A 25,323-nucleotide genomic window follows, 5' to 3' on the forward strand; every position below is an offset into this window, starting at 1 on the left:
CTTGTACTGTTTTAAGTCCAATTAAGGGCAGATGGGGTTACCCGGAAGAACTGTGTGAAGTTGGAAATAAGTCTGTAGGTAGCAAATGATACTCAATGTAGATATCAGGTAAGAAGTTGTGGGACTTCCCTGGTGGTCCAGTGGTTAACACTCCGTGCTCCCAATGCAGGGGGCCTAGTTTTGGTCCCTGGTCAGGGAACTAGATTCTGCATGCCGCAACTAAAGATCCCGTGTGCCTCAATTAAGACCCGGAAGAGCCAAATAAATAAATAAATAAATAAATAAATATTTTTAAAAAAAGAAGTTGCAAAGTGATGAAAAGGAAAGTATAACAACAATTATGTATTGACTTGTGCAATGAACAGAATCATCTAAATTAAAATCCTTTCAAAAAGCTATAATTGGGACTTCCCTGGAGGCACAGTGGTTAAGAATCCACCTGCCAATGCAGGGAACACGAGTTTGAGCCCTGGTCCGGGAAGATCCCACATGCCGCAGAGTAACTAAGCCCATGCGCCACAACTACTGAGCCTGCACTCTAGAGCAAGCGAGCCACAACTACTGAAGCCTACGTGCCACAACTACTGAAGCCCGTGTGCCTAGAGCCCAGGCTCTGCAACAAGAGAGGCCACCACAATGAGAAGTCTGTGCACCACAGCGAAGAGTAGTCCCTGCTGGCCACAACTAGAGAAGGCCCGCATGCACCAACGAAGACCCAATGCAGCCAGAAATAAATAAATAAATTTATTTTTTTAAAAAAAGCTATAATCATCTGCCCTTTAAGATTTAATTGAGAAAAAATTTTAATATTTAATTTATCATTTAATTTAATTTATTATTATTTTAAAATTTATATTATTTATTTATTTAAATTATTTTTAATTTATTATTTAATTTATTATTATTATTAAAATAAATTTAATATTTAATATTTCTCTTTGTAATAATATGTAAATCCAAGGTATGTTCATCATTATTAAATTTCTGAAATAAATAATGTAAAGAAGTATAACTTAAGCCCTAATGAGATTCCTCATACTCTAAAAATATATAGCTAGGTAAAATCAAAAATGTTTGCTTTTCAAAATTTTAAACAGTAACTTGAAAGCTTCACCTTATAAAAAATAATAATGGTTTATTTTATAATGCTCTTATCTGCATTTAAATTTGCTTATTCAAATGCAAGAAAATGCAGGTAAAGAACTGTCATATCTAAAGGTACTTGTCTCTTGGTATCCATGGGGGACTGATTCCAACACCCCCTGCAGATATCAAATCTGGGGATGCTCAAGTCCCTTATGTAAAATGGTGGAATACAGCCAGCCCTCTGTATCTGTGGGTTCCACATCCATGGATACAGAGGGCCAACTGTATAACTTAATTGACAAAAAATAAGGCATTTTGCTTTGACAGACACAGGCTCTTCAAAATCATACAAGAAATAATTCAAGAGAATGACTTATTTTGAAGCATGATTTCTATAAAGAAAATTATACTGATTTTTAAAGATTACCTTTTTTAATAGCATATTTCAATAAAAAAACTGACTGCTTTTAAATGTTTTTCTCTGGGGCCAGCATCATGCATTTGCAAAGAAACAAGAATTCTTTAATGGAAATATAAATTTTGGGTTTTTTTTTGTTTTTAATTAATTAATTAATTTATTTATTTTTGGCTGTGTTGGGTCTTCGTTTCTGTGCCAGGGCTTTCTCTAGTTGCGGCGAGCGGGGGCCACTCTTCATCGCTGTGCGCGGGCCTCTCACTATCGCAGCCTCTCTTGTTGCGGAGCACAGGCTCCAGACGCGCAGGCTCAGTAATTGTGGCTCACGGGCCCAGTTGCTCTGCGGCATGTGGGATCCTCCCAGACCAGGGCTCAAACCCGTGTCCCCCGCATTGGCAGGCGGATTCTCAACCACTGCACCACCAGGGAAGCCCCTAAAGTTTTGGTTTTAGAGAGCAATAAAAGTAAAAAAAAATTTGATTTAAATTCTCATCTGTTAATTGAACTTCTACCAAGGTTCCCTTTATAGTCTTTTTCTCACTGGTGGTTTTAACTACCTAAAGTAAATAAAAAACTTTAGCCTAGACTAGAGGTTATTAATCACTTTGGCCCATGAATTCTTTTGGCAATGAACCCCTTCTCAGAATAATGTTTTAATGTGTATAAAATACATATGATTACTCTTTTGACAAAATTCAGCACCCATTTTTGATAAAAACTCTCCAGAAAGTGTGCATAGAGGGAAACTACCTCAAAATAATAAAGGCCATATATGACAAACCTACACCTAACATCATACTCAATGGTGAAAAGCTGAAAGCATGTCCTCTAAGATCAGGAACAAGACAAGGAGGTCCACTCTTGCCACTTTCATTCAACATAGTTTTGGAAGTCCTAGCTACGGCAATCAGAGAAGAAAAAGAAAGAAAAGGAATCCAAATTGGAAAAGAAGAAGTTAAACTGTCACTGTTTGCAGATGACATGAAACTATATATAGAAGATCCTAAAGATGCTACCAGAAAACTACTAGAGCTCATCAATGAATTTGGTAAAGTTGCAGGTTACAAAATTAATACACAGAAATCTGTTGCATTTCTATACACTAACAACAAAAGATCAGAAAGAGAAATTCAAGAAACAATCCCATTTATCATCCCATCAAAAAGAATAAATTACCTAGGAATAAACCTACCTAAGGAGACAAGAATAAGAGTAAGGAGACCTGTACTCTGAAAATTGTAAGACGTTGATGAAAGAAATCGAAGAAGACACTAACAGATGGAAAGATATACCATATTCATGGATTGGAAGGATCAATATTGTCAAAATGTCTATACTACCCAAGGCAATCTACAGATTCAATGCAATCCCTATCAAATTACCAATGGCATTTTTCACAGAACTAGAACAAAAAATCTTAAAATTTGTATGGAGACACAAAAGACCCCAAATAGCCAAAGCAATCTTGAGGGGAAAAAATGGAGCTGGAGGAGTCAGGCTCTCTGACTTCAGACTATACTACAAAGCTACAGTCATCAAAACAGTATGGTACTGGCACAAAAACAGAAATATAGATAAGTGGAACAGGACAGAAAGCCCAGAAATAAACCCACGCACCTATGGTCAATTAATCTATGACAAAGGAGGCAAGACTACACAAGGTGGAAAGACAGTCTCTTCAACAAATGGTGCTGGGAAAACTGGACAGCTACATGTAAAAAAATGAAATTAAATCATTCTTTAACACCATACACAAAAATAAGCTCAAAATGGATTAAAGACCTAAATGTGAGACTGGACACTATAAAGCTCCTAGAGGAAAACTTAGGCAGAACACTCTCTAACATAAATCGCAGCAATATCTTTTTCAATCTGTCTCCCAGAATAATGGAAATAAAAACAAAAATAAACAAATGGGACCTAATTAAACTCAAAAGCTTTTGCACAGCAAAGGAAACCATAAACAAAACGAAAAGACAACCCACAGATTAGGAGAAAATATTTGCAAATGATGTGACCAACAAGTCTCCAAAATTTAAAAATAGCCCATGAGGCTTCATATTATCAAAACAAACAACCCAATCAAAAAATGGGCAGAAGACCTAAATAGACATTTCACCAAAGAAGACATACAGATGGCCCAGCAGCACATGGAAAGATGTTCAACATTGCTAATTATTAGAGAAATACAAATCAAAACTACAATGAGATATCACCTCACACCAGTCAAAATGGTTATCATCAAAAAATCCACAAACGATAAAATCTGGAGAGGGTGTGGAGAGAAGGGAACCCTCCTACACTGCTGGTGGGAATGTAAATTGGTACAGCCACTGGAGAACAGTATGGAAGTTCCTTAAAAAACTAAAAATAGAGCTACCGTATGACCCTGCAATCCCACTCCTGGGCATATATCTAGAGAAAAACATGGTCTGAAAGAATACATGCACCCCAGTGTTCATTGTAGCACTGTTTACAATAGCTGAGACATGGAAGCAACCTTTATCCATTCCATCGACAGAGGAATGGATAGAGAAGATGTGGTATACATATACAATGGAATATTACTGAGCCATTAAAAAGAATGAAATAATGCCATTTGCAGCAACATGGATGGACCTAGAGATTGTCATACTGAGTGAAGTAAGTCAGACAGAGAAAGAGAAATATCATATGATATTCCTTATATGGGAATCTAAAAAGAAACGATACAAATGAACTTATTTACAAAACGGAAACAGACTCACAGACTTAGAGAATGAATTTATGGTTACCGGGGGGAAGGATGAGGGGAAGGGATAGTTAGGGAGTTGGGGACCAACATGTACACACTGCTATATTTAAAATGGATAACCAACAAGGACCTATTGTATAGCACAGGGAACTCTGCTCAATGTTATGTGGCAGCCTGGATGGGAGGGGAGTTTGGGGGAGAATGGATACATGTATATGTATGGTTGAGCCCCTTTGCTGTGCACCTGAAACTATCACAACATTGTTAATCGGCTATACTCCAATATAAAATAAAAAGTTAAAAAAATACATATGATTACAAAAGAAACCAATTATTGAAAAATAAGTATTTGAAAATATTAGGAAAATGGAATTTGAGAAACAATAAATGTGCTTTTTATGGATGTACAAACTGCTACAATTATGAAGGAGTGATGAGCTTAAAAGGTAGTTGTAGATATTTGCAACTGTAAAGTGATATGAAAATATCTGAGATTCTAAAGGTGAAAAAGTCTCAGGCATGGCTAATACTACAGTGGTTTGTTGTGTAAATTCATAATTGAAGAAAATGCTAAATTTCAGTTAAAGAAATGAGAAAATAAATTTTTTTTTCCCTAGCCATGATCAAGGATCCCCTGAATTCTATCCATAACTCCCAGGTTAACAACTCTTGCTCTAAGCCAACACTTTTCAGTTGAAGAATTCAATTCAGCAGGAAAAAAAGCATTAAATGAGTACCTGCTGTATGCTGAGATAGGTGCTTCCTCCTTTTTTATGTTGTGGTGCACACAGAAAATTGTAATATTGTGCTGCATTTTGGGGTAAATAGTTAAGTCAGCCTGCAGCCACAGTCAGCTGGCCCAGAGGGCTCTAGCAACTCAGGCCTGTGTAGCTACTCTGAGGGCTGAAAGGATCAGTATCTTCCCCACACCAATTGGGAAGCTCTGACCTCAGTACATTAATTAATTATGTGGAAAAAAACTGCACAGTTTACCAGAAAAAGGGGGAAAAAAGTAAGAAAAAAATAAAAGAAAAAAAAAAAAGAACCAATGTTCATATCTTTTTGCCTCTGGGAACATATGCATTCTTTTTTGCATACCCATCAGGCTCCTGCTTTCATCCGCTCCCAACAGGTTTTTCTAAACTCATGGCACAACAGTTTGGATTGCACTTTTTAAAAGCTAAATCTTGCTAAGAGATAAATAAAAGCAACATGCTTTAACAAACATTTAACAGTTAATGAAGTTCATACATATTATTATAATCTGATGCCAGTCTGGCACTTGTGATTTTTAAAGGCCATGACAAACTAGAGTAAACCATGCATCCTACTGGAACTGCAGGAAACAGACTACCTTCTGTGAGCTATAGTTAGGACCTCACAAAACAACCTCACTTTCCCCAAATTAATAAAAGCCTGCGGAGAAGCCAAAATTGACAGGAAACAGACTACCTTCTGTGAGCTATAGTTAGGACCTCACAAAACAACCTCACTTTCCCCAAATTAATAAATGCCTGCAGAGAAGCCAAAATTGACACTATGTATTTTTTTTCTTTGGCAATTCTTACCTTTTTGTTGTTCTCTTTAATGTCTTGAGGATTCAGAGACTTGTAGTCACTGAGGGAGAAAATGGCACAGTAGGTAAATACAGTAATTGATAAAAACAGCTGTTTTTAAAACAAACTGAATCTTAAAATTTGACATTGAATAATACCAAAGAGTAACCAGCAATTTCACAGCAATTCCATCAACAAAACTAATAGTGTGGAAAATTAAGGAAATAAATACGTAAATAAATAACAGTGATTACAAGTTCCAATGCCTGAAGCTTTCCATCTAAAAGAGAAGTAAAGGCAGGGGACCAGAGACTAACCTTGACAACCAAATTCACCATGAGGTAACCCCTTGTTGTCAATGTATAAAGAGCTACAGGCTTATCTGTCTCATCTCATTTTAACACTAACACAATTTTCATAATAATTTGAAGTCAGTTTTTTGTATGAGATTAAGGAAAAAAATATGCTCTTTTAAAACAGAAAAGATTGTTTTTAGGCATCAAGAAGGAACTACTTTTCTTTCTGGGATATATTTCTTCTCCCAAAAAGCAAGAGTATGGGTGATAAAAAAAAAATCAAGTATTTCAGGACATGTGCTAAGAAATTATTTTATGGTTTGTTTCCTTTTTTTTTTAAACTTTATTATTTACAAAATATTTATAGGAATGTAAAGTGCTTCTACTTACATTAAATCTGGTCTAAAGTGGTGTAATATTGCACAAAAAGATAAACCATTTCTCCACGATGTAGTAAAATTGGTGATTTTCACTCCCCGGTAGTTTTTTGTAACTTCTTTGCACCATACAAGCAAAGACTGACTAGCATTTGGCTTTCGTCCCAAAACAGGACTTGGTATAGGACTCGGCTAGAAAAAATGAAAAGAGGAAAACATTAAAATAATTTAATGGAAGATGAAAATTAACATTAATTGACCTAACTGGATCACTTGAACACTTTGATGTCAGTATAGGTACTTCAGAACTGTCACTTCAAGACAACTGTAACCTCTAAGAAAGGAGACATAAATCTTAAGTTATTATCTTCAGTTTTAGCCTATGGCGTCTGCTTGACAAAGATATACATATGCAAGATTTTAATGTTATACATAAGAACAGGCCAAGAGCTACATTAATGGAAACATTAAAGTATTTAAATACTTAAGGCTGAATATCTGTATAACTCTCACATACTAAAAAAATCTTCCCCAAATGCAATCATGTACAAATATAGTTTCTTTTTCAGTATATTAAAAAGAATGTATTTTGAAGTCTAACTGTAGCACAAATTGTTAGTAGTGGAGAGGTCAAAATAATAGTTTTTAAAAATACAGTAATTGGGAATTCCCTGGTGGTCCAGTGGTTAGGACTCGGTGCTTTCATTGCAGGGGCACAGATTCATTCCCTGGTTGGGGAACTAATATCCTGCAGGCCGCGAGGCGCGGCCAAAAAATATATATACATACAGTAATCATACACATTTTAGTGCAATGATAACCATATTCAAACATACTTCTTATATAAATTTAATGCTGGCAAAACAGATTTAGTTATTAGCGACAGTCAGGTGTTGGTAGTAATAGCACACATCAGTATATAATTTGGATTTGCTCCAAATATCTTCTAATTATTGATGGCTACTTTTGGATATTATTAGGTTAGCTAGGTGTGTGGATGTAGGGGGATGTGTGTTTTAAATCTAAAGCATTTACTTGATTTTTCCCCTTGTTCATATACTTAAAACAACAATGATGACAACAAAACAAAGACTCATAATAAGATTTTTATCTTAAACTTCTGTTATTCTTAAAACCATGTCATTTTCTTTTACTGAATAACAATCACATTTTGTGATGGTAACTTTAGAGGTTGATATAATTGAAAACTATAAAAAAAACTACTAAAAGTTTCTAGACCTTAAATATTGCTATCAATTAAGAGTGCTGGCTATAGACATAAATAGAAGCCCTCTAAAATAAGGTGAAAGGAGAACAATTATTTACCCCTAATATCATTTGAGTTTAACAAGCAAACCATTCTTGCCACACAGCTTACTTAAGGAAGACCAATGATGCCCCCATTTGACAAAAGGATGTTAGTGCCAAACAATTTAAATCAACCCCACATAATTATGATTTATGTATTCACTGCTCCTGTGGGAAGACAAGTAACAAACACCAAGAATGTAATTTCTTACTTTTTATTAACTGTCTGAGTAACAAATTGTTATATAAACAACCATGAATCTAGCAAAGCGCTGTTCTTTAAATGATCACCTATACAAAGTCAATGCTGAAAAATTTCCAGGTCATAAAAATCAGCAAATTTGGGTTAGTTCTACTTAGTATGAAGAAGTAGATAAAAATAGAATCCCCAGTATAGGAAGATATTTACCTTAGAATAAATGATAGCTCTTTTTTCTTTTTTTTAACATCTTTATTGGAGTATAATTGCTTTACAATGGTGTGTTAGTTTCTGCTTTATAACAAAGTGAATCAGTTATACATATACACATATCCCCATATCTCTTCCCTCTTGCGTCTCCCTCCCTCCCACCCTCTCTATCCCACCCCTCTAGGTGGTCACAGAGCACCGAGCTGATCTCCCTGTGCTATGCAGCTGCTTCCCACTAGCTACCTATTTTACATTTGGTAGTGTATATATGTCCATGCCACTCTCTCACTTTGTCCCAGTTTACCCTTCCCCCTCCCCGTATCCTCAAGTCCATTCTCCAGTAGGTCTGCGTCTTTGTTCCCATCTTGCCCCTATGTTCTTCATGACCACTTTTTTTGTTTGTTTCTAGATTTAGATTTTTAGATATATGTGTTAGCATATGGTATTTGTTTTTCTCTTTCTGACTTACTTCACTCTGTATGACAGACTCCAGGTCCACCCACCTCACTACAAATAACTCAATTTTGTTTCTTTTTATGGCTGAGTAATATTCCATTGTATGTATGTGCCACATCTTCTTTATCCATTCATCTGTTGATGGATACTTAGGTTGCTTCCATGTCCTGGCTATTGTAAATAGAGCTGCAATGAACATTGTGGTACATGACTCTAGTTGAATTATGGTTTTCTCAGGGTATATGCCCAGTAATGGGATTGCTGGGTCGTATGGTAGTTCTATTTTTAGTTTTTTAAGGAACCTCCATACTGTTCTCCATAGTGGCTATATCAATTTACATTCCCACCAACAGAGCAAGAGGGTGCCCTTTTCTCCACACCCTCTCCAGCATTTATTTTTGTAGATTTAAAAAAAATTTTATTTGTTAATTTTTGGCTGTGTTGGGTCTTTGTTTCTGTGCGAGGGCTTTCTCTAGTTGCGGCGAGTGGGGGCCACTCTTCATCACGGTGCGCAGGCCTCTCACTGTCGCGGCCTCTCTTGTTACGGAGCACAGGCTTCAGATGCACAGGCTCAGTAGTTGTGGCTCACGGGTCCAGTTGCTCCGCGGCATGTGGGATCCTCCCAGACCAGGGCGCAAACCCGTGTTCCCTGCATTGGCAGGCAGATTCTCAACCACTGTGCCACCAGGGAAGCCCCCATTGTGTGTTTTTAATCTCAGATGCGAAGTCAATTAGGACAAATCTGGTTTTAAAGAGGCCCCAAGATTATTTTTGTAGATTTTTTGATGATGGTCATTCTGACCAGTGTGAGGTGATACCTCATTGTAGTTTTGATTTGCATTTCTCTAATGATTAGTGATGTTGAGCATTCTTTCATGTGTTTGTTGGCAATCTGTATATCTTGTTTGGAGAAATGTCTATTTAGGTCTTCTGCCCATTTTTGGATTGGGTTGTTTGTTTTTTTGATATTGAGCTGTATGAGCTGCTTGTAAATTTTGGAGATTAATCCTTTGTCAGTTGCTTCGTTTGCAAATATTTTCTCCCATTATGAGGGTTGTCTTTTTGTCTTGTTTATGGTTTCCTTTGCTGTGAAAAGTTTTTAAGTTTCATTAGGTCCCATTCGTTTATTTTTGTTTTTATTTCCATTTCTCTAGGAGGTGGGTCAAACAGGATCTTGCTGTGATTTATGTCATAGAGTGTTCTGCTTATGTTTTCCTCTAAGAGTTTGATAGTGTCTGGCCTTACATTTAGGTCTTTAATCCATTTTGAGTTTATTTTTGTGTATGGTGTTAGGGAGTGTTCTAATTTCATTCTTTCACGTGTAGCTGTCCAGTTTTCCCATCACGACTTATTGAAGAGGCTGTCTTTTCTCCACTGTATATTCTTGCCTCCTTTATCAAAGATAATGTGACCATATGTGCATGGGTTTATCTCTGGGCTTTCTATCCTGTTCCACTGATCCATATTTCTGTTTTTGTGCCAGTACTATACTGTCTTGATTACTGTTGCTTTGTAGTATAGTCTGAAGTCAGGAAGCCTGATTCCTCCAGCTCCGTTTTTCTTTCTCAAGATTGCTTTGGCTATTCGGGGTCTTTTGTGTTTCCACACAAATCGCGAAAATTTTTTTTCTAGTTCTGTGAAACGTGATAGCTCTTTTAACTATCAATCTAGCATGTATTAAAATGACAGTCCCCCCCCGTCTGCCCCACACTGTAAGGCATGTGGGACTTCCCCAACCAGGGATGGAACCCACGCCCCCTGCAGTGGAAGCATGGAGTCTTAACCACTGAACCACCGGGGAAGTCCTAAAATGAACTATTAAATATGTAAAAGTGACTTTTCATAGACGCAATCTTTTAAATAATGGAAAATCTTTTTAAAAATGTGTTTGTGACTAGTTAATTGATTCCCTGGCTCATCCACAGAGCATTCTTCACTGTAGTTCCAGATTAAGTGAGTAGAAGGATTTGAAAGTCACAGTGAAAAGTCACTTTTAGGTAAAAAGATATTTTCAAATCCCTCTAGCCAGGGATTCAATGACCTAGGCACAAACACATTTATTTAAAAGATTGCTTTTATTAAAATGTTTTCCTATATCAAATTACACTATTAAGGCATTGATTCGTTTCAAGCATGTGTAGCATGTACACAGGCCAGATAATCTGCAACTATCATTACACCGATTAATTCTAATCGTCAATAGCATGTACATAAGTAAAGTACAAATGCCATTGTCACCATGCTGTAATCTAGAGTGGCTTTCTGTACTTAAAAATTGAGAAAAACCTACCATGTCATTATGATTATGAATATATTCTTGTTTCTAAGAAGGCTCAATATGAAAAGGCTACAAGAACTAAAGTAAACTTTGGATTTATCCTAACACAAAACCCTTGTATTAAAACATCTCACAGGGATGCTTACTGCACTGCCAGGAAAAAGAAGTCATATGTAATGGAAGAAACTGATGAAATTATAAGCCCTATAAATGGTCATGTTGGTTGCAGACAGAAAACTGAAGTAGAGCCACTGTTTGATGAATCATCCACTTCAGAAGTGCTGAGCTTTCATCTGATATTTTGCAGAGAGTAATAAAGAAATAAATAGTTATATCATTTCAAAACCTTCAGTATATAAATGGATGAAACTGCTTGTTTCTTGCTACAGATGGCTCCTGATTTCATATGTGGCAGCTTCCTTGACTTCCCTATGTCTCAGTTTCCTCATCTATAAAATGGGGGATTGTAATGGTACTTGTCTCACAGTGCTGTTATAGTAACAAGTTCTGCCTTCCTTGCCTCCCACCCATTATGCTCATTACCACTCTCTCCCTTGATCACTTTGAACCAAACTGACTTCTTCGCTGTTCCTTGGATACCCCAGATGGGGTCCCACCTTAGTGCCTTTACACAAATTGTTCCAGTTGTATGATTAACTCCAATACAACCATCTCTATCAGGCCTATTCTGACCACCCCATCTAATAATGCAACCCACCTCTATTGCCCAATCCCAACCCAGCACTCCTGACCTTCCCTTCCCTTGCTCTGATGTTTCCATAGTATTTATAATCTTCTTATGGTCCATATACTTTATTTTGGTCATTACCAAAATGTAGTTATTGGTTATGTTTTTTGCTTATTACCTGTCCATCCTCAGTAAATAAAAGGGTTATGAGGGCAGGGATTTTAATTTGTTTTGTTTTTATTAACCTATCCCAGAACAGTTCCTGGCATATAGTAGGCACTCAGTAAACACTGTTAAATGAATAAATGCACGCAAAACATTTAGCACAAAGTATGGCACACAGTAACCATTTGGTGAATGTTAACTGCAATTATTATTACTACCACTGATACGTTATCAGCACTTGAATTCCTATTTTTGAGGGTCTTTTGGAAATTTTAATCGCCATGAATTTCTTCAAGACAGTGGAAAATTTTTTTGCAAACAAAGCTTTAACTCAGCCGTCCCCAACCTTTTTGGCATCAGGGACTGGTTTCCTGGAAGACAATTTCTCCACTGACAGGGTGGGGGTAGGGGAGATGGTTCAGGAGGTAATGCGAGCAATGGGGAGCAGCAGACGAAGCCTCGCTTGCTCACCTGCCACTCACCTCCTGCTGTGCAGCCCGGGTTCCTAACAGGCCACAGATCGTTATTGGTTGGGGACCCCTGCTTTAACTAGAAGATAATCTTGATACTCTATGTGCAAAATGGGGTACTTGGAATTTTTGGCAATCTTTTTTTTATGGGTTTGGTAAAAAAAGAAACTCTGAATGACTTTGTAATTTATTGTTTTCCAAAGAAAGAAAGACACCAAAATCTTGCCATTAAGGGTAGAACCAAATTTCAAATGTTGGAACAACTATTTAAAAGTTCTTTCTTGTATTTTTGCAACGACCAGATGTATGAGAAAGCACCTCTACTTAACATGTTGGGAAAGTAAAGCACAGATATTACAGTTGTCTTTTTTATGCACTGAGAGAGGAAATATCTAAAAGCCATTCTAATTATAACTTTATGATCAGAATGATCAGAGTCTGTTTAATTAGGTGATCCTCCCCGTTTGCTCTCTGTCAAGGCACTGTGTGGATGAAATTGCACAATCTCAGTTTAACTGAGAACTACAGTTAGATGTCAACCAACATGATTATTAAGGCAGTTTAAAGTGGTGAGAGTAGAGAGGATCTAGGACTTGAGACCACAGTTTGACTTGACAGTTCTAGGCTCTAATATAGATAATATTAAAATACTATTTCTGTTAACATAGCATATTACATACAGTATTAAAGACAGTAAGGCCACCAAGTTATTCTTGCTAACAACAGCAACAGGATCTCTTTCAGGAAACCTAGTCAAATAACTTGTTACAAAGTTTCCTAAGTTTCAATAGTTGTAAGAAATTTCACTTCCACTTTCTTCTACTCTACCCCTCTGACTACAGTTGCTTTCTCTTTGGCTGTCTCCCCTTCTTCCACTGATACAAGCATATATTCCTCTAGGTATTGCTCTAAATAGTTTTCTCTCTCCACACTTTGAATTGATTCACTCCCAGGATTCCAACTATCACTTCCATGCAGATGATTCCCAAATATACATTTATAGTTCAAACTATCTCAAGTTGACATTTCCAGCTGGCTGTCCTTCCTGCCACATAAAATTCATACTCAATATGTCCCAAACCATAATTATACTTTTTCCTTATAACCTGCTTCATTTTCATTATGTTTGCAAATGATATTGCAATTACATTGTCCCAGTCATCTAGACTCTTAATCTCAGAATCAGCTTTGAACTCTCTTCCTTCACCTATCATCCTTTACTAGTTAATTCACAGGCAATTTTGATTTTATTGTTGTAAAGTTTTTGCAATTTATCTTCTTTTGCCTAGGCTATTGCAAAATCTTCCAAATAAGTTTTCCTTCTTCCAAATTCTCCCTTATTTGACCCATTGCCATAGCAACAATCTTAAGGTGCAGATCAAAGTCTCTAAAGGCTCTCAAGAACATACAAAATAATGTCAAAATACTGAGCATTGAACATCAAAGCTTTTTCAATGTATCTATTCTCTAGATGACTCATTATTCTCTAAAATCACTATGGTTTCCTGCCAGCTCCCAGCTCCCCCACTTCCAGTCTTTGATCTTACAGACTGTCACCCAACTTGGAATATCTTCTGTCCCAAGTACAGTTGCTACAATTCTACTCTACCTTCAAGGTTAAGTTCAGTTGTCATCTCCCACATGAACTCTCTTTCCAACTCCTAGTCAGTAGGAGCACTTTTCAATGTTCCTTTGACTCTTTATGTCTCTCTTATAACATTTTTACTACAATATATTCAATTCTTCTTTCTACAGAAAGACTAACTTTTCATTAATTCTTAAAGTATATTCTGAGCACCTACTATTTCCCACATGCAATGTTAAAATCTTTACATGGATTAGCTCATTTAATCTTACAACTCCTCTGAGATAGTTGTTATTCCCAATTTCAGTTGAGGAAACTGACATTTTACACCTAGAAGTGGAGGAGTTAGAATCTATACCAAGGTGTTCCCATTCCAGAGCCTGTTCTCTTAAACAACATGCATTTCACACTTTGAGATAATGTAGTTTTAGGACCTCAGTAAAACCTGTAAGTTTTTTTGAGACTAGTGATTGCTTCGGTCAACTTATCTTTTTCAGAACTTAGATCACTGCCCCAGTGTATATTAAATTAATTGATTTTTAAAAAGGCAATCTACCCACTTTAAAATCTAGGAGTATTCTATTAATAAAACCCTTTGCGCATTCTGTTGTATTTTAGATTATTGGTTGGAACTAGAACTAGAACTAAGTACAGAGCAATGAGATACACACTACCATTGCTAAAGCTGCAGGACATTTTGGTCTCCCTGCTGCTGATTCTGGGTAGTCTTTTCCCAACCACAAATTATTGCAAATGGTTGAGGGAACTTTGGATAAATTTAACATTTGGTGAGCCCCAAGCAACAGCAGTGGTGAAAACAAGAATATTTGTATCAGTACTGTTCCTATCCTTTTTCAAAGTGTTTTCATTTAAGTAATTTCAATTTATTCTCAAAGAAAAACTGAAAGTTAGGCTTTGTTATTCTACTACTAGACAATCAGAAAGATTATTCTGTAATAAAGTCATATTGGGAGGAACTTCTGTTTACATTAAAGTAGGACTAACATCTGAACACATTTTTAAAAGTTGAACAAAGTATTTTTTAGGGGACTTCCCTGGTGGTCCAGTGGTTAAGAATCTGTCTTGCAATGCAGGGGATGATGGTTGGATCCCTTGTCGGGGAACTAAGATCCCACATGCCGCGGGGCAACTAAGCCCACATACCGCAACTACAGAGCCCACACACTACAACTAGAGAGAAGCCCGCGCACCGCAATGAAGAGCCCACCGCACGAAAAGTTCCACGTGCTGCAACTAAGACCAAATAAATAAATAAATAAATAACAATTTTAAAAAGTACTTTTTAGACAACCTCCTAAGAAACGTCCAAGCCTAGACCTGGACAGACTAGAAAACCACAGTGAGCGAAACTCTCAGTTCTCCCTTCTTAATGGCTGATCTGGAAGAGTGAGTTAAGAGACAGAGCTACACTTTTGGTAGACTCCCAAATAGCAATATGATCCCCTCTACCCTCAAAAGTAGAAAAAATAAAATAATAAAAAACATATTGTACAACACAGGGAATATAGACAATATTTTATAACAACTATAAATGAAACATAACCTTTAAAAATTGTAAATCACTTTGTTGTACACCTAAAACTTATATAATATTGTACAGCAACTAACCACAATAAAAAAAGATGAAAGCAAAAAATAATGAAATAGAAGGTAAACATACAATAAAAAGGATCAACAAAACCAAAAGTTGCCTCTTTGAAAAGACAAAATTGTTTAAAACTATAGTGTGACTGATCAAGAAAAAAAGAGGGAAGCAAATTCCTAGAAAAGTATAGCCAGAAGAAATAAAAAACCTGGAGAGTTCTATCACTATTAAAGAAATTGAATTTGTAATTAAAAACCTTCCTATAAAAAATTCTTTTGACTTCAGTGATAAATTCTACCAAACATTCAAGGAAGAAATATCTCCAACATTACACAAATTCTTCCAGAGAGTTAGAAAAATGAGTTTAATTTCCCACCTCATTTCATGATCCAAGCAAATCTTTTTTTTCCTCATGATACTTCTAAAAAAAAAAATTTATTGAAGTATAGTTGATTTACAATGTTGTGTTAATTTCTGCTGTACAGCAAAATGACTCAGTCATACATATATATATATTCTTTTTCATATTCTTCCGTATTTTGGTTTATCACAGGATACTGAATATAGTTCCCTGTGCTACACAGTAGGACCTTGTTGTTTATCCATCCTATATATACTAGTTTGCATCTGCCAATCCCAAACTCCCCTGCCACCATCCCCCACACCCACTTGATAACCACAAGTCCATTCCCTATGTCTGTGAGTCTTTCTGTTTCGTAGATATATTCATTTGTGTCGTATTTTAGATTCCACATATAAGTGATATCATATGGTATTTGTCTTTCTCTTTCTGACTTACTTCTGTCAGTATGATAATCTCTAGGTTCATCCATGTTGCTGCAAATGGCATGATTTCATTCTTTTTTATGGCTAAGTACATACACATACACACACACCCCATATCTTCTTTATCTATTCATCTACTGATGGACATTTAGATTGTTTCCATGCCTTGGCTATTGTAAATAATGCTGCAATGAAAACAGGGGTGCATGTATCTTTTCAAATTATAGTTTTGTCTGGGTATATGCCCAAGAGTGGATCCCTATCCAATTACCCATGACATTTTAAAAAGAACTATAATAAATAATCCTAAAATAGAACAAAGCAGGAGGCATAACCCTCCCAGACTTCAGACAATACTACAAAGCTACAGTAATCAAAACAATGTGGTACTGGCACAAAAACAGACATATGGATCAATGAAACAGAATAGAGAGCCCAGAAATAAACCCACACACCTATGGTCAATTAACCTGTGACAAAGGAGGCAAGAATCTATAATGCGGAAAAGACAGTCTCTTCAGCAAGTGGTGCTGGGAAAGTTGGACAGCCGCATGTAAACCAATGAAGTTAGAACACACCCTTACACCATTCAAAAGTAAACTCAAAATGGCTTAAAGACTTAAATATAAGACATGACACCATAAAACCCCTAAAAGAGAACACAGGCAAAACATTCTCTGACATAAATCATACCAATGTTTTCTTAGGTCAGTTTCCCAAGGCAATATAAATAAAAGCAAAAATAAACAAATGGGACCTAATTAAACTTACAAGCTTCTGTACAGCAAAGGAAACCATAAACAAAATGAAAAGGCAACCTAAGGACTGGAAGAAAATATTTACCAATGATGCGACTGACAAGGGCATCAAAATATACAAACAGCTCATACAACTCAATAACCAAAAACCAAACAACCCAATTGAAAAATGCACAGAAGACCTAAATAGACATTTCTCCAAAGAAGACATACATGTGGCCAATAGGCACATAAAAAGATGTTCATCATTGCTAATTATTAGAGAAACGCAAATCAAAATCAAGCAAATCTTGAAACCAAAATTCAATAGGATAAGACAAAATTACAAAAAAAGTCATGAATATAGATACAGAAGTCTTAATGAAATGTTAGCACATTGAATCTAGCAATTTATAAATTGAACAAACTGGACTTACCACAGGAATGTACATTTGACTTAACGTTAGCAAATCTATTGAGTTTACTTGCCAAATTAACAGATTATAGGGAAAATATATAGATACAACCATCTAAATAGATGCAGAAAAGTATTTAATAAAATTTTATGTCCATTTATAATCTATAAAGTAACCTTAGCAAACTAGTAGTAGTAGAAAATTCCTTAACTTGTATAAAGCCTACAGCAAATATCACAATGGTAAAATAGTCAACGTTTTCCCTTTAAGATTGAGAATCTATCACCACTTTTATTCAACAATGTATTAAAGGTTCTTGCTATTGCATTAAGGCCAGAAAAATATATAATGATATATTAGAAAAGAAACAAAATTAAAACTGATTATTTACATATAATGTAATTATATAGAAAATCCAAAGAAATCTACAGGTAATTCATTAGGATGAATAAGGGAATTTTAAAAGGTTGCGGGATACAAAAAACAATGTATTACAAAACCAACTGCATTCCTATACACCAACAAAAGCAGTTAGAAATTAAAATTTTTAAGATATTTGATGTCACTCATAGTGACATAAAAAATAAAGTACTAAGAAATAAATCTATAAATAATGGATATGACTGCTATAAGAAACCTATCAAGCTTTATTATGAGAAAATAAAGGAGACCTAAAGAGATGGAGAAATATACAATATTCATGGATTAGAATATTCAATTTTGTAAAGATACCAATTTTCTTCCAGGGAGAAAAGGTTAACCAAGAGACCTAAGCCTTTTCTTCAGGAGGAAATGACCTCGAGTTTACCTTCTAGCATATTTCCCTGGAAATATACTAGATTAAGATTAATGTAAAATGTCAGATTTGTTATCAGGCAACATTATTTATTGTAAAAATGACCCTGTCTTAATGAACTACATCTAGATTTGGAAGCCTGTCAATAAACTATAAATGCCTACTGAAAAACAAAGGCCATAGCTTCCCTCTGCTTAGTGAGATTCTTGTAACCAAATGAGTCCCTTGAGGGATCTGACAGTTAGATATATGGGCTGTTAAAAGATCTTGTATCTGGGACTTCCCTGGTGGTGCAGTGGTTAAGAATCCACCTGCCAATGCAGGGGACACGGGTTCAAGCCCTGGTCTGGGAAGATCCCACATGCCGCGGAGCAACTAAGCCCGTGCGCCACAACTACTGAGCTCGTGGGCAACAACTACTGAAGCCCCCGTGAGTCACAGCTACTGAAGTCCATGCGCCTAGAGCCAGTGCTCCCGAACAAGAGAAGCCACCACAATGAGAAGCCCGCGCACCCCAACGAAGAGTAGCCCCTGCTCGCCGCAACTAGAGGAAGTCCAAGCGCAGCAACAAAGACCCAATGCAGCCAAAAATAAATAAATAAATTAATTAATTAAAAAAAAAAAGATCTTGTATCTTATAATCTTATAAGCCAGAGTGGTCCACACTTACTTACCTGGTTTTGTCACCTTACAACCAAACAGCTAAGGGGGGAATAAAATATGGCACTATATACCTGATGCTATAATGTTAACATACTGCATTTCCTGTCCTTCCATAACGGTAAGTAAACCTGGTGCCAAATTTTATACATATATTATATGTAAAATATATAAATATATAATATATATTAAACAAAGAACCTGTAATAAGAATATACAAAAAACCCCCAACAAAACAGTAAGAAAAAAGGTCACCCAATAGAAAAATGGGCAAAAATTGGGCACTTTATGGAAGAAATCCAAATACCCAGTAAACATATGAAAATTTGCTCCATCACATTAGTATTCAGTGAATTGAACAAGGCACTATGACACACTTCCCCTGACAAAGGCTAAAAATTTAAAAAGTCTCAATTAAAATAAAACTAAATTTTAATAAAATTAAAAATACTGAGTGTTGGCAAGGATGTGGAGCAAAGGGAGCTCATGAAGGATTGATGGAAAAACTCTGGCATCATCTGCTATGGTAAATTTGAAGATGTGCGTATCCTAAGACCCAGAAATCTTAGGTTTATATCCCATGGAAATGCATGCTTACACAGAATAGAACACATGTTCAAAAATGTTCACAACATGCAGTGGTTTATTATTGTTATCTTAAATGAATTAATATATTTTGAAAATTTCTCATATTTAATATATAATATTGTAAGTATCAATGAGTATAACTCACATAAACAAAAACTCTTTGGGGTCTTCAACAACTTAAAAAATGTTTTTACTGTGGTAAAATACACATAATATAGTGTTTACCTTCCTAACCATTTTTAAGTGTACACGTCAGTGTTCTTTTTTTAAAAAATTAATTAATTATTTTTGGCTGTGTTGGGTCTTTGTTGCTGCACATGGGCTTTCTCTAGTTGCGGCGAGAGGGGGCTACTCTTCATTGTGGTGCACGGGCTTCTCATTGCAGTGGCTTCTCTTATTGCAGAGCATGGGCTCTAGGTGAGCAGGCTCAGTAGTTGTGGTTCGCAGGCTCTAGAGCGCAGGCTCAGTAGTTGTGGAGCATGGGCTTAGCTGCTCTGCAGCATGTGGGATCTTGCTGGACCAGGGCTCGAACCCATGTCCCCTGGCTTGGCAGGCAGATTCTTAACCTCTGTGCCACCAGGGAAGTCCCCAGTGTTCTTAAGTACATTCTTATTGTGCAACAATCACCATCATCCATCTCAAGAACATTTTTCAGCTTACAGAACTGATACTCTATATCCATTGAACAGTAATTCCCCATTTCGCCTTTTCCACAGCCCTTGGCAACCACCATTCTACTTTCTGTCTCTATGATTTTGACTACTCTAGGTACCTCAAATAAGTGGAATCATACATACCTGTCTTTTTGTGACTGGCTTATTTCACTTCAAGGTTCATCCATGCCGTAGCATATGTCAGAATTTCCTTCCTTTCTGAGGCTAAATAATATTTTATTATATGTATATACCACATTTTGTTTATCCATTCATTTGTCAATAGACACATGGGTTGCTTTCAGATTTTGGCTGTTGTGAATAATGCTGCTACAAATATGGGTGTACAAATATCTTGGGACCCTGCTTTCAATTCTTTTGGGTATACACCCAGAAGGGAAATTAGTGGATCATATAATTCTATTTTTAAATTTTTGGGGGAACTTCTATAGTGTTTTACATTGTTGCTGCACCATTTTACATTCCCACCAACAGTGCACAAGGGTCCCAATTTCTCCACATCCTCGCCAACACTTGCTATTTTCTGGGGTTCTTTTGGGTTGTTTTTGTTTTTGATAAGAGTCATCCTAATGGGTGTGAAGTGGTATCTCATTGTGGTTTTGATTTGCACTTCTCTAAAGATTATGGATGTTGAGCATTTTTTTCATGTGCTTATTGGTTATTCATATATCTTCTTTGGTGAAATGTTTATTCAAGTCCTTTGTTCATTTTTGAATTGTGTTGTTTGCTTTTTGTTGTTGAGTTTTATAAATTCTATATGTATTTTGGATATTAATCCCTTAACAGATATATGATTTGCAAATATTCTCATATCATGTAGGCTGCCTTCTCACTCTCTTGTGTCCTTTGATGCACAAAATTTCAAATTTTCATGAAGTCCAATTTATCTATTTTTTCTTTTGTTGCCTATACCTTTGGTATTATACATTCATTGTCAAATTTAAAGTCACAAAGCTTCTGCTTTATATTCTTTTCTAAGAGTTTTATAGTCTTAGCTCATACATTTAGGTCTTTGATCCATTTGGAGTTAATTTTTAAATATGGTTTTAGGTAAGATTCCAACTGCATTCTTTTGCATGAGGATATCTAGTTTTCCAGGATCATTTGTCTAAAAGACTGTCCTGTTCCCACTGGATGGACCTGGTACTCTTGTTGAAAATCATTTGATCACATATGTGAGGGTTTGTATCTGGGCTCTCTATTCTACTCCATTGGTCTTTATGTCTGTCTTTATGCCAGAACCACACGTTTGATCACTGTAGCTTTGTAGTAAATTTTGAAATCAGGAAGTGTGAGCTCCCCAACTTTGTTCTTTTTCAGGATTTTTCTGGCTATTCAGGGTCCCCTGAGGTTCCATATGAATTTTAGGATAGATTCTTCTATTTTTGCAAAAAAAAATTTTGAATATGCAGATCGCTTTGGGTGGTATTGATGTCTTAACAACAATAAATCTTTCAATCTATGAAAATATGAATTGTCCTTCCATTTATTTATGTCATCTTTAATTTCTTTCATCATTGTTTTCTACCTTTCAGTGTGTAAGTCTTTTACCTCCTTGGTTAGTTCCTTAGTATATTATTCCTTTTGATACTATTTTAAATGGAATTGTTTTCTTAACTTCCTTTTCAGGCTGTTGTTAGTGGTAGAAATGCAACTGATTTTTGTGTGTTGACCTTGTAACCTTTTCTGAACTTATTTATTAGTTCTAACAGTTTCTTTCTTTTCTTTTTTTCTCGGTGGAATCTTTAGGGTTTTCTATATATAAGATCATATCATCTGTGCACATAGATAATTTTACTTCTTCCATTCTAATCTGGATGGCTTTTATTCCTTTTTCTTGCTTAATTGCTCTAGTATGGACTTCCGGTACAAAGCTGAACAGAAGCAGTGAGAGTAGGTATCCTTGCTTTGTTCCTGATCTTAGAGGAAAAGCTTTTTGCCTTTCACCATTGAGTATGGCTGTGGGTTTTTCATATATGGCTTTTATTATATTAAGGGCGTTTCTGTCTATTCCTGGTTTGTTGAGTGCTTTTATCATGAAAGGGTGTTGAATTTTTTCAAATGTTTTTTCTGCATCTATTGAGATGATCACCTGATTAAAAACTAGATTTTTGTATGCTGAACCATTCTTGTATTCCAGGAATAAATGCCACTTGGTCATGATATGCAGTTCTTTTAATGTGCTGCTAAAATTCAGTTTGCTAAAATGTTGTTGAGGATTTGTGCATAAATGTTTATAAGGGATATTGGTCTACAGTTTCCTTTTCTTGCTATGTCTCTGGCTCTGCTATCAGGGCATTGCTGGCATTATAGAATGAGTTAGGAAGTGTTCCCTTATCCTCAACTTTTTGGTAAACTTTGAGGATGACTTGGATTTTTTTTAACCTTAAATGTTTGGTAGAATTCACCAGTGAAGCCACAGATCCAGGGCTTTTCTTTGCTGGGAAATTTTTGAAGACTGATTCAATGTCTTTATGAACTTATAGGTCTATTCAGGTTTTTTGTTTCTTCATGATTCAGTCTTGGTAAGTTTTGTGTTTCCAGGAATTTGTCCATTTCATCTAAGTTATCCAATTTGTTGGTGTACAGCTATTCATAGTACTTTATTAATTATCCTTTTTATTTCTGTAAAACCAGTAGTAATGTCCTCACATTCATTTTTGATTTTATTTGTGCCTTCTTGTTTTCTTAGTCCATCTTGTTTAAGGTTTGCCAATTCTGTTGATCTTTTCAAAGAACTAATTTTTGGTTTCATTGATTGTCTCTACCTTTTTTTCCCAAGACTTAATTTTCTCAGAGGAGTTCTAGGTTCACAAAGCTTAGAGTTAAGTATAGAGATTTCTCACATACCCCCCTGTCGCCACACATGCATAGCCTCTCCCATTACCAACATCATTCACCATAACAGTACATTTGTTACCAAGGATGAACCTACATTGATGCATCATAATCACCCAAAGTCCATAAAGTACCTTAAGGGGTTCACTCTTGCTGTTCCACATTCTACCAGTTTGGACAAATGTACAAAGACTATCCATCATTATAATATCATACAGAGTAGTTTCACTCCTCTGTGCTCTGTCTATTCATTCCTGTCCCCAACCCTCCTCCTGGCAGTGATCTTATTGTCTTCATATTTTTGCCTTTTTCAGAAATCATACAGTTGGAATCATACAGTATGTAGCCTTTCCTGAGGCTTTTTCACTTAGTAATATGCATTTAAAATTCCTCCATGTCATTTCATGGTTTGATAGCTCATTTCTTTTCAGTGCTAAATAATATTCCATTGTCTGGATGTACCACAGTTTATCCATTCGTCTACTGAAGGACATCTTGGATACTTCCAAGTTTTGGCAATTATGAATAAAGCTGCTATAATCATCTACTTGCAGGTTTCTATGTGAACATTTGTTTTCAACTCCTTTGGATAAATACCAAGGAGTGAAATTGGAGATCATAAGGTAAGAATATGTTTACTTTCATAAGAGATCACCAGTCTTCTGAAGTAGCTATACCATTTTTCACTCTCACCACCAATGAATGAGAGTTCTTACGCTCCACATCCTTGGTAGCTTTTGGTGTTTTCAGTGTTCCGGATTTTGGCCATTCTAATAGGTATGTAGTGGCATCTCATTGCTTTATTTGGCATTTCCCTGATGACATGTGATGTGGAGCATTTTTTAATATGCTCATTTGATATCTGTAAATCTTCTTTGGAGAGGTATCTGTTAAGGTCATTGGCCCATTTTTAAATTGGGTTGTTTGTTTTCTTACTGTTGAGCTTTAAGAGTTCTTTGGTTATTTTGCGTAACAGTCTTTTATCAGATGTGCCTCTTGCAAATATTTTCTACCTATCTGTGGCTTGTCTTCTCATTTTCTCCACATTGTCTTTCACAGAGCAGGAGTTTTAAGTTTTAATGAAATCCAGCTTATCCATTATTTCTTTCAGAGATTATGCCTTTGCTGTTGTATCTAGGTCTTCAAAATCCAGTGTGCACTTGGCACTTACAACACATCTCAATTTAGACAGGTGTTGAATGGCTGCATGTATCCAATGGCTACTATATGAGACAGTTATAGACATATTTTGATTTTTTTATACTTTATTAATAAAAATTATATATATTCAAGGTGTACAATGTGATGTTTTGATATACATACACACTATAAAATGATTACTACAACCAAGCAAATTAACATATCCATCACTTCACACTGTTACATTTTTTTGTGTGTGGTGTCAACATTTAAGATCTATTTCTTAGCAAATTTAAGTGTACAATACAGTATTATTAACTATTATCATTATGCTGTACATTAGATCATTAGAATTTATTTATCTTACATAAAACTTTGTACCCATTGACCAACATATTCCCTGCCTGCCACACACCCTTGCTAGTAACCACCATTCTGTGCTTCTATGAATTCCACTTTTCTTAGATTCCACATATAACTGAAATCGTGCAGTAGTTTTCTTTCTGAGCTTGATTTATTTCATTAGCATAATGTCCTCCAGGTTCATCCATGTTGTTACAAATGGCAGCATTTCCTCTTTTTAAGGGCTGAATAATATTCCATTGTAAATATATACTACAATTTCCTTATCTATTCATCCGCTGACAAACAACTTAGGTTGTTTCAATATCTTGGCTATTGTAAATAATGCAGCAATGAACATCAGAGTGTGTTTATCTCTTCAAGATAAGAGTTCCCTTTTCTCCACATCCTTGCCAACACTTATTTCTTGTTTTCTTTTTTAATAATAGTCTTCCTAGCAGGTGTTAGTTGGTATCTCACTATGATTTTGATTTGCATTTCCTGGTGATCAGAGATGTTGAGCACCTTTTCATAAACCTGTTAGCCATTTGTATGTCTTCTTTGGAAAAATGTATTCAGGTCCTCTGCCCATTTTTTGATCAGGTTATTTGTTTGTTGTTGTTGTTGCTGTTATTGAGTTATATGAGTTCCTCAACTATTTTAGATATTAACCTTTTATCAGATATACAGTTTGGAAATATTTTCTCCCAATCCATAGGTTGCCTTTTCATGTTTTATTTCCTTTCTTGTACAGAAGCCTTTTAGTTTGACGTAGTCTCACTCATTTACTCTTAGTTTTGTTGCCTGTGCTCGGTACAGATCTGTTTGAGTTCTTCCTATTTGGAGTCAATCTTCTTGGATGTTATTTATATCTTTCAACAAACTTGGTAACTTTTCAGCCATTATTTCTCCAAATA

At 35.8% G+C, this 25,323-nt stretch overlaps 1 protein-coding gene across 13 annotated transcripts in view; it reads right to left on the minus strand.

Annotated features, from left to right (window-relative positions):
- Positions 1 to 25,323, minus strand: part of EHBP1 (EH domain binding protein 1) — a 312,365-nt gene that overhangs the window by 74,584 nt on the left and 212,458 nt on the right. For all 13 annotated transcript variants that reach the window (XM_082426541.1, XM_082426544.1, XM_082426545.1 and 10 more), the window contains 2 exons: positions 6,478 to 6,656; positions 5,804 to 5,852 (listed from right to left, as the gene is read on the minus strand). In XM_082426541.1, coding sequence (XP_082282667.1) covers positions 5,804 to 5,852; positions 6,478 to 6,656 — 228 coding nt within the window. The remainder of the gene's footprint in view (positions 1 to 5,803; positions 5,853 to 6,477; positions 6,657 to 25,323) is intronic.

This window comes from Balaenoptera physalus (genome assembly GCF_965194825.1).
Source record: "Balaenoptera physalus genome assembly, chromosome: 15".
In the NCBI taxonomy this organism is placed as follows: Eukaryota; Metazoa; Chordata; class Mammalia; order Artiodactyla; family Balaenopteridae; genus Balaenoptera; species Balaenoptera physalus.